At 42.5% G+C, this 10,402-nt stretch overlaps 1 protein-coding gene across 1 annotated transcript; it reads left to right on the top strand.

Moving 5' to 3' along the window:
- The first annotated feature begins 7,423 nt into the window (after positions 1 to 7,423).
- Positions 7,424 to 9,468, top strand: LOC119248591 (adenylate cyclase type 1-like). Its single transcript, XM_037515472.1, has 3 exons — positions 7,424 to 7,637; positions 7,839 to 7,936; positions 8,903 to 9,468. Exons 1-3 carry the CDS (start codon positions 7,581 to 7,583, stop codon positions 9,135 to 9,137), a joined length of 390 nt encoding a protein of 129 aa, XP_037371369.1. The 5' UTR covers positions 7,424 to 7,580; the 3' UTR covers positions 9,138 to 9,468.
- The last annotated feature ends 934 nt before the right edge of the window (positions 9,469 to 10,402 follow it).

Below are 10,402 nucleotides of genomic sequence, written 5' to 3'. Positions count from 1 at the left end.
ATTTCCCTGATTACAAGTGATGTTGAACATTTTTCATATGCCTGTTGGCCATTTGCATTTCCTCTTCAGAGAAGTTTCTTTTAGCTCTTCTGCCCATTTTTGACTGGATTCTTTTCTTTGTTGTTGTTAAGTCTCATCAGCTCTTTGCAGATTTTTGTGATCAGTCCTTTATCATTAGTATTGGGTGCAAAAATGTTCTCCCAGTTGGTGGGGTTTCTCTTGTTTTGTTATTGTCTCTTTTGCTATGCAGAAGCTCTTTAATTTGATGTAGTCCCAGCTGTTTATCTTCGCCTTCACTATCACTGCTTTGGGTGATGTGTCTGTAAAGATGTCTTTGATGTGCAAATCACGTAGTGTTTCGCCTATATTTCCTTCTATATATTTTATGGTTTCAGGTCTTATGTCTAGTTCTTTAATCCATTTTGAGTTGATTTTTGTGTATGGTGTGAGGTAGTGGTCAAGCTTCATTCTTTTGCATGTAGCGACCCAGTTTTCCCAGCACCATTTATTGAACAAACTTTCTTTGCTCCAATGCATAGTCTTTGCTCCTTTGTCAAAGATTAGTTGACCATAAATCTGTGGGTTTATTTCTGGATTTTCTATTCGATTCCATTGGTCTGTATGTCTGTTCTTGTTCCAATACCATGCAGTTTTGATGATTATGGCTTTGTAGTAGAGTTTGAAGTCTGGAGTGTGATGCCTCCATTCCCTTCTTTTTTTTTCAGGAGAGCTTTGGCTATTCGGGTTTTTTGTGATTCTATATGAATTTCATCAATAATTGTTCTATTTCTTTGAAGAATGACATTGAAATTTTGATTGGAATAGCATTGAATCTGTATATTGCTTTGGAAGGATGGCCATTTTAATAATGTTATTCTTCCAATCCATGAGCAGGGATGTCTTTCCATTTCTTTGTGTCTTCTTCTATTTCTTTTAACAGTGTTTTATAGTTTTCTTTGTATATGTCCTTTACCTCTTTTGTTAGATTTATTCCCAAATATTTGATTTTTTTGTTTCAATAAAAAAAGGGATGGTTTTTTTGATTTCTTCTTCTTCAGATTTATTGTTTGTGTATAGGAAGGCTACTGACTTTTGCGTGTTGATTTTGTATCCTGCCACTTTACTGAACTGATAGATGAGTTGAATTAGTTTTTCTGTGGACTTTTGGGGTTCTCTATGTATATTATCATATCATCTGCAAATAGTGATAGTTTGACTTCTTCTTTTCCTATTTGGATTCCTTGGATGTCTTTCTCTTGTCTTATTGCTCTGGCTAGGACTTCCAGTATTATATTGAAAAGCAGTGGTGAGAGTGGACATCCTTGTCTTGTTCCAGATCTTAATGGAATTGCTTTCAGCTTTTCACCATTGAGAATGATACTGGCTGTTGGCTTGTCATAGATGGCCTTTTATGATGTTGAGGTATGTTCCTTGTATCCCAAGAATTTCAAGGGCTTTATCATGAATGGGTGTTGCACTTTGTCGAAAGCTTTCTCAGCATCTATTGATATTATCATATGGTTTTTATATTTCTTTTTGTTGATGTGTTGGATAACGTTGATTGATTTTCGGATGTTAAACCATCCTTGTGTCCCTGGAATGAATCCTACTTGGTCGTGGTGAATTATCTTATGGATGCATTGTTGGATTCTGATAGCTAAAATTTTATTGAGGATTTTGCATCAGTGTTCATTAGGGAGATTGGCCTGTAGTTTCCTTTTTTGTGTTGTCTTGTTTGGTTTTGGTATTAGTGTAATGTTGGCTTCATAGAATGTGTTTGGTATTGTCCCTCCTTCTCAATTTTTGGAAGAGTTTGTGAAGGATAGGCACTAATTCGTCTCTGAATGTTTTGTAGAATTCATTGTAAATCCATCAGGTCCTGGGCTTTTGTTTTGGGAGGTTTTTGATTACCATTTCAATTTCGCTGCTTGTAATTGGTCTGTTTAGGTGTTCTATTTCTTCTTTATCTAGCTTGGGTGATTGTAGAGTTGTAGGAATTTGTCCATCTCCTCTAGATTGTTAAACTTGTTTCCATATAACTGTTCATAGTAGTTACTGATTATTCTTTTGATTTCTGCTGTGTCTGTTGTGATTTCTCCTCTTTCATTGATGATCCTGTTTATTTGTGCTTTCTCCCTTTTTCCTTTGTGAGCCTGGCTAGGGGTTTGTCTATTTTATTGATTTTTTCAAAGAACCAGCTCTTGGTTTCATTGATCTTTTGGATTGTTTTTTAGTTTCAATTTCATTTATTTCTGCTTTTGTTTATTATTTCTTTTCTTCTACTGGTTTTGGGTTTTTTGTTGTTCTTTTCTAGATCTTTGAGCTTCGAGATTAGGTTGTTTCTTTGAGTTCTTCTTGTTTCTTGATGTGAGCTTCTATTGCTATATATTTTCCTCTTATTACTGCTTTTGCTGCATCCCATACATTAGGATATTGGTGTCCTCCTTGTCGTTCAATTCAAAAAATTTTTTAATTTCTTCTTTGATCTCCTCATTAGTCCAGTGGTCTTCCAGTAGTGTGGTTTTAATCTCCATGAGGTAGGAAAGTTCCTTGCCTTCTTTTATGGTTTATTTCTAGTTTGATGCCTTCATGGTCAGAAAAGATGGTTGATATGATTTCAATCTTGGTGTATCTGTTGATGTTGTCTTGTGCCCCAGTATGTGATCGATCCTGGAGAATGATCCTGTGCACTTGAGATAAATGTGTACTCCGTTTTTTTTGGGTTAGTGTTCTATAGATGTCTGTTAAGCCCAAATGCTCTAGGTCCTTATTTGGAGCTTTAGTTCTTTACTTATTTTTTGTCTTGTTGATCTATCCATTGTTGATAGTGGTGTGTTGAAGTCTCCCACTACGTATGTGTTTTCTCTGATGTCTGTTTTCAGAGAGGACAACAGTTGTCTGATATATTTTGGTGCTCTTCGTTTGGTGAGTATATGTTAATGAGTGTTATTTCTTCTTGAAGTATTGTCCCCTTGATCATAATGTAGTGACCATTGGGTCTCTTTTTATCTTTTTGAGTTTGAAATCTGTTTTATCTGATATAAGTATAGCTGTTCCTGCTTTCTTTTTTGGTCCATTTGCTTGTAGGATTGTTTTCCATCCTTAACTTTGAGCCTATTTTTATCTTTGTAGCTAAATGTGTTTCCTGGAGACAGCAAAAGGTTGGGTTTTGTTTCTTAATCCAGGCTGCAACTCTGTGTCTTTTTATTGAAGAGTTTAGTCCATTTACATTTAGAGTTAATATTGATATGTTAGCATCTGTATTGCCATTGTGTTTGTCTTTCCTTTGATTTTATTTATTTATTCTTTTAATAACTTTTTTTTTTTTTGGCCTTCTTTCATTGTTATTCGTCCCTCTGAGGTTCTGGCTTTAGGACTCCTTGTAGTATTTTTTGGAGTGGGGGTTTAGTTGCAATGAAATTCCGGAGTTTCTGTTTGTCTGGGAAGGTCCATATTCTTTCTTCAAAGAGAAAGGAGAGCTTTGCGGGATAGAGAATTCTTGGTTGGCATCTGTTTTCTTGGAGTCTGTTGACTATGTCCCTCCATTCTCTCCTTGCCCGTAGTGTTTCTTCGGAGAAGTCTGATGTCAGCCTGATTGGCTTTCCTTTGAATGTTATCTGTTTCTTCCCTCTTGCCAGCTTCATTATTTTTTCCTTGTCCTGGATTCTTGGGAGCTTTACTATTATGTGTCTTGCTGTATTTTTCCTTTCGTCGTGGAAGTTTGGTGTTCTTCTTGCTTCTTGTATATCAATTTTCAGCTCCTTCTTCACATTTGGGAAGTTCTCTTCAATTATCTCTTTGAATATTTCTCTGTTCCTACATCTCTCTCCTCTCCTTCTGGTATTCCTATAACTCTTATATTTCCTTTCCTCATGGAGTCAGATAGTTCCCGAAGTCTTCTTCGTTCTTTTTCCTTCGTACTTCTCTTTCCTTTTCTGTTTTGGTTCTTTTTATTTCTGTGTCTTCAAGATTACTTATTCGTTCTTCCATTTCATCTATTCTGCTTTCATTGCTTTCCCAGAATTCTTTAGTTCTTCCATTAATTCTTTGATCTCCTGCATTTCTTTTACTTCCCTCTTTAGGGACTCAATTTCATTCTTCTGACCATTGTTTTCCCTGTCTAGGGACTCAATTGCATTCTTCTGATCGTTGATTATTTTTCCCTTATCATTGTTTTCCTTTATGACTTCTGTCAGTTTTTTAATCACGGCAATTTTAAATTCTCTTTCTGGAAGGCTCAGAAGTTCTTCCAAGTTACTGTTGTTGCAATCTGGGGGCTGCTTTTCTTTTTGTGGTGTGCTTTTTCCCTGGGGAGTTGCTAGGTTGCGTGTGGTTCTTCTCCTCCCTACTGTCTGTTTTCTAATTTGCCGTATGCGTTGGGACACTGTGTAGTTGGGACTGGCCGGCATCTGGGTGAGCTTCTCTGCTCTCCTCTGGTTCCTCCAGGAGTCATCTGTCAGTTTCAAGCAGTCTTTACTGGAGAAAGGTCCCTGTTCTAAAATGCCGATGTGGGGACACACTCCCCTGTGCGCCTGGTCTGCCCCGGCGGTGGGTTCCTGCTCCCCCTCTGGGCTTGGACTGCAGGCCAGAGGGGGTCTGGCGTGGGCGAACTTCCCCCGCTCACCTCTGGCTCCTGAGGAAGCCTTCTGCAGGTAGTCTTTACTGAAGAAATGTCCCTGTTCTAAGATGGTGATGTGGGACACACTCCCTGTGCATCCGGTCTCAGGCACACTCTTCTGCGCGCCTGGTCTGCCCCGGCTGTGGGTGCTCGCTCCCCCTGTGGGCTCAGACTACTGGTCGGAAGGGGCCCGGCGTGGGTTAACTCCCCAGCTGGCCACTGGCTCCTCTAGGCGCCTCTGCTGGCTTCAAGTCGCTAGGTGGCGCCAGAGATCTCTCCTGGAGCCCTTGGGAGCTGATTTTCCACCCCGTGGGACAGGGAATAGAGCGGGAATGGTAGGGTAAACCTCAACGGCTTTGGGGTGCTGTGTCTGCCTTGTGCCCCACCATCATGGGGAACCCACGCCCCTAGTTTCGTGCCCCGGGTGTCAGTTCCAAAGCCCTCAGTTCCAGGACTCAGGCTGTAGCCGAGTTCAGTGGCGCGGGAATGGCGCCTTTTGAATCCCGCTCCCGTGCCTGGGCGCCTGGGCCTGCTCACTCAGTGAGGGCCTCCGCGCGTCTCCCCGCAAGCCTAGGTCGCAGGCGCAGGGACCTGGGCAGCTGCGATCTGGATCCGCGTTTGCTTTTCAACTGCACTGCTTTTCTGCGCGCGATCCCGATTCCGATCTGCACTTGGTTTTCCAGCGTGCTGCTGTTCCACGCAATCCTGACAGCGATCCGCGCCTGTTTTTCCAGCGCGCTGCCTTTCCGCCCAAGCTTACCAGGAGGCCCGGGGCTGTGTGCTGGTGCTGGTCTCCTCCCCGGGGGCGGGGTCTCTCTTTAATGGCGCCCGGAGCCGTTCGCTCACCTCCGCGGCGGATCCTGCGGGGTTCTCCACAGCTCCCGTTCACGGGGTGTGGTGGCTGCAATAGTTCCTTTCCACTCACGGTCCCGCTTGCTGCGTCGTTTGTTCTTGTTGGCCGTTTTAGTTTGTTCTTTTCCTCCTCTCTGCCGGTCGGAGAGTGCCGCCTCTGTGGGTGGGGGAGGGGAGCAGGGTTCTGCGCTTCCCTCCCTTCTGGTCCTCTTTTATGGCCACTTTCTTCTTCGGGCAGTTTGCTGGCGTCACCTGTTTATCTTCCGTGTCCCAGTTCTCACTGGGACCTGCCGCTTTTCCTCCCTATTAACTTTTTTTAATGGGAGATCTTACTCGCAGCGTCTCCTCGCTGCCATGTTGCTCCGCCCCCCCTTTTTTTTTTTTGATAAAGAATGAGCTATCCTAGTCTCATTACCTTTTCATTTAATATTTAGAATAATTTTGTCTACAAAAAAAATCTTTCTGGGATGTTGACTGGAAGTATGTTAAATCTTTGTGTGTCAAAATGGGGAACCTTGTCATCACTGAACCTTTTAATCCAAACCATGTTAAGTGTCTTTATTTATTGAGATCTTTGATTTCTTTAATCAGTGCTGTATAGTTGTGGGCATACAAGATTGATTTTTTTTTTTTTTTTAGATTTATGTCTACTAGTCCATTTTTCTTAGTGATTGTGGATAGTACTATATTTTAATTTTGGTCTTCACATCCTCTGCTACTATAAAGAAATGCCACTGGATTTTTAATGTTGATATCATGTCCTGTGATCTTGTAAAACACACTTGTTCATTCTAGGATTCTCCCCTTCCCTTTCTATGTAGATCATCATATCATCTGCAAATAGAGACAGCTTTCTTTCTGATTTGTTTGCCTTTCATTTCATTTTCTTACTTTATTGTACTGGCTGGAAGTTCTAGTTAGTCCTGTGTGAATAAGAGTATATCTGCCTTCATCCAGAGCTGGCAGGGAAGCATTCAGTCTTTCAGCAGTGAGTGTGGAGTACATATTCTACAGATGCTGTTTATCCAGTTGGGGAAGTCCCCATGGTTTTCTCACCATTCTTTGCATGAATGGGTATTGAATTTTGTCCAATGCTTTTTCTGTATCAATTGATATGACCATGGGGTATGGTGGGTTACATTGAAATTGAAATATTTAACCAGTTTTGCAATCCTAAAAATGGTCATGTCATATATTTCTAGTTATATATTGCTGAATTCTGTTTGCTAATATTTTATGAAAGGTTTTTGCATTTGTATTCATGAGAGGTATTTCCTATAGTTTTCCTTTTTTTTTTTTTTTTTTGCTATCTTTAATTCTGATACCAGGATAATACTAACTTTGAAAAGTGTTGTCCCTCTTCTGTTTCCTGATAGAGAATGTGTAGAATTGGTGTTATTCTCTAAATGTCTGATAGAATTCTCAAGTGAAACTATTTGGAGAACACTTTCTCAGGAACTGTAAAGTTATGAATTCAAATTCTTTAGTTATTATAGGGCTATTCCCATTATCTTTCATTCTGGGTAAATTATAGTATGTGTGTCTCAAGGTCCATTGTAAACTTACTCTGCATTCTGAATTTGTTAGCGTCTTTTCTCTATTTTTCTTGGTCACTCTTGCTGTAGGTTTGCCAACTTTATTGGTATTTTCAAAGAACCAGTGTTTGTATCACTGTTCTGTGCTGGACACTGACCCACCCATGGCACATGTGGGGCCCTGCAGCCCTCCTCACAGTACTACCACATAGGTGCCATGGCACCCCATTACAGAAGGGGGACCTGCACAGCAGTGGCACTGTAACTGGCTTGGGGATCTCCCTGCCAGCTGGTGGTGAACCTACAATTACATCTCAGATCCCCAAGTGCAGCCTAACTCTGCAGAGGGCAGTGACGCAGAGTGGAGGGAGCATGAGTTCTTTTCTTCAGTAAATGGAGAATTTGATTATCTCCCTTTCTTTTCACAATGGCTGCAGCGGAGGGCATTGAGAACAACTTCAGAGAAACTCAGAAACCGCTCATCTTTCTCTACGAATGTTGTCTATACCACCCCGGGCACACGTGTTAACAGGTACATTGGCCGCCTCCTGGAAGCCCGCCAGACAGAGCTGGAGATGGCTGACCTGAACTTCTTCACTCTGAAGTATAAGCAAGCCGAGCGAGAGCGAAAGGTAGGTCATCCGTCTCAGTGACCAGAGATGCCGGGCCCCAGATGCAGCTACACTTGCTGGCCCTTCTCCTGGTCTGTGTGGGCATGGGCACTGTCCTTCTCCACCCATAATGGTTCTGAGCATCCTCGGTATCCCTGGGAAGACAGAGTCTGCATGTCTCCTGGAAGCTGGGCCACTGATGGTCAATTCTGTATCCCATAGTACCACCAGCTTCAGGACGAGTATTTCACCAGTGCCGTCGTGCTTGCCCTCATTCTGGCTGCCTTATTTGGCCTTGTCTACCTTCTCATAATCCCACAGTAAGTGTTGTCCTGTGTCCTGCCATAAGATGAAGTTATTGGGAATTTCTTTATATTCAAGTTTGACTCCCAAGGTTAGTCTCCTGTCATGCCCAGTGTTTGGGGATGCATGAGCCACGTACCACTTCTCCATTTATTCAAGTAACTAGTTGAGCAAGCCTTTATGCCAAGTTGTATGGGACTGGTACTCTTGATTTTCAATTTTTAATTTACTTACTTCTAAGACACTTGTATTATCCATGTCTTTGACCACGCACCAAAGACGTCATGATAGTTTCTGAGGGAAAAAACCTACAGCACACCTAATGGATACTTGGTTTCTAGGTGCATGGCATTTTTCAGAAATATTAAAATGAGGAAAAGTGACCCTTGAAAAGGAAGAAAACTGTGATTTTAATTTGGCAGGTTTTTTTTTTAATCAAAGAAGACCCCAGAAAACCTTCACTCTGTACCCCCCACCCTGCCAACATCCTTTCTTAATAAATTTCCTTATTGGAGTAATTCTCCTGAGAGATTCAAGAAAACACATAGAAACTGTCCTGTTCCCCCTCCCCCCACCCCCCACCCAGACAATGTGAGCACACGGTGAGGGTCACTGCCTTGATGGACCTATATGGGATCAAACCTTTTCTAGGGAACCCCTTCCCAGACAAAGTACAGTAAAAGAGCAGAGTCCAGTGGCCACGTCGGTGCAACTTTAGTGCTTCTTGAGGAAGGCACCTCTAGGAAGTTCTCAGGACTGGGGATCCTGCAAGCTACAGGGGTAGAACTTGGGAGTGGACACGGGAAGAGAACCAGCTTAGGCAAGACCCCGGAGACTTGATGCTTCTTCCTGAGGTTCTGCTTCTTCCTGAGGGCTGGGTGACATGCTGGGTAGAGTGTGGGATGTGGGTTGATTCCCAGGCACCTTTAGGGCACGCTTCACCTTGCCCCAGCTCACAGTAACTGTATGTCTTCTATATCTAGGAGTCTGGCCCTCCTGCTTCTGTTGGTGTTCTGCATCTGTTTCCTGGTGACCTGTGTTCTGTACCTGCACATCACCCGGGTCCAGGTATGTACATGTACCTGTGTTTCACCTAATTCAGGAATACTCATGAGTGTATCCTATACCTGCATATCTAGAGAAGTGCATGTGTGTATGTGTTGTATACCTACACAACATGTGGGTTGGTATGTGCATGGCTGCTGCCTATTCTCCTAGCATGGCTAGTCAGGAAATGGAGGCATTTTGCCCCCATGCTCTCCTGGAAGGTAGAACATGTTGTCTTCATAGTAGGAATGCATTTGAGCACCTCGTGTGCTAGGCACTGTTGGGAGTTCTGGGAGCCTGCCCAAGGATACAAGGAGTTGTGACTGAGAGTGATTAAATAAATGAACAGGAGATGTGATGCTTTTCTCCCAGTGTGGAGCTTCCCTCAGGTCAGGAGAGTATTGGTAGGTTGTGTGTTTGTGTCATGGATTGGGGCGTCCACACTAGCAAGGATTGTGTTCTGACTTGCTGGTCTACATGTTTGGGGCCACAGGGTGAGCTTGGCAGCCCTGCACATCATGATCAGGGGGAAGACTCAGTTTTCCCAGTCCTACATTTCTTTCTCACATCCCAACCTTTGTCTCCAAATGTTTCTTTCCCTTCTATCTCCACTGTCATGACTGGCAGACCCAGTGTTAATTTTACTTGTTCTTGAAAACAGCCACTCTTAGAAAGGTTAAATCTAGTTTTATTTGTTTAACTTTACATCAGTAACTTTTTGACTTTTTAAAATAGAAATGCTATGCATTCAGACTGCATTTCTAGCTCTTTGATTTTCACGTGTCGAGTGGCATTTAGTGTGGTAAATTTTGAAATTTCCAACTTCAAATGAGATTACTGTATTCACATAATTTCAAATGAAGGTATGACAAATGGATGCTAATTTCTAAAGCCCATCATAGTTATCCCTAGTGTTGGGAATCCGTGTGCCCAGTGGGGACAGATAGCACGAGACATGCAGAAACATGAACTGGGAAAAATAGCAAATACTGAGACCTCATCAGTGTACCTAGCATGGGGCTGTCCCAGGATGGATTTTTTTCACTTGTAAGATTTCCATAAAGTTGACCAAAGAGGGCAGGGTGGCTGGTTACCTGCTTTCCTATATCAGAGAAATCAAGGCTCAGGAAGGCTAAGTGACTTTCGCACATGACTGTAAAGCAAAATCTGACCCAGACCTTCCGTTTCTAGAGATAGTATTCCAAATGAAAACACATGATTTCACCAAATACATATGTCCTCAGAATTCAGGAAATGGGTGCTGCCTGCCTGGAATCAGTTTCCTTTGCTGAAAATGCTAGAGATAGACCTGTTGGTGACATTAAACACAAGGTAGCCCAGATTTTGACATAGCACCTCCCGTGCACTGATATGGCCTACTCCTGCAGGGTTGGTCCAGCTGCACTAACCCCTTTCTGAAAGTTCACCCTCCCCTT

Source organism: Talpa occidentalis, unplaced genomic scaffold (genome assembly GCF_014898055.3).
Source record: "Talpa occidentalis isolate TD23 unplaced genomic scaffold, MPIMG_talOcc4v2.1 talOcc4.1639, whole genome shotgun sequence".
Lineage (NCBI taxonomy): Eukaryota > Metazoa > Chordata > Mammalia > Eulipotyphla > Talpidae > Talpa > Talpa occidentalis.
Note: the sequence above shows the minus strand (reverse complement) of the source record. Positions and strands in the feature narration are given on the sequence as shown.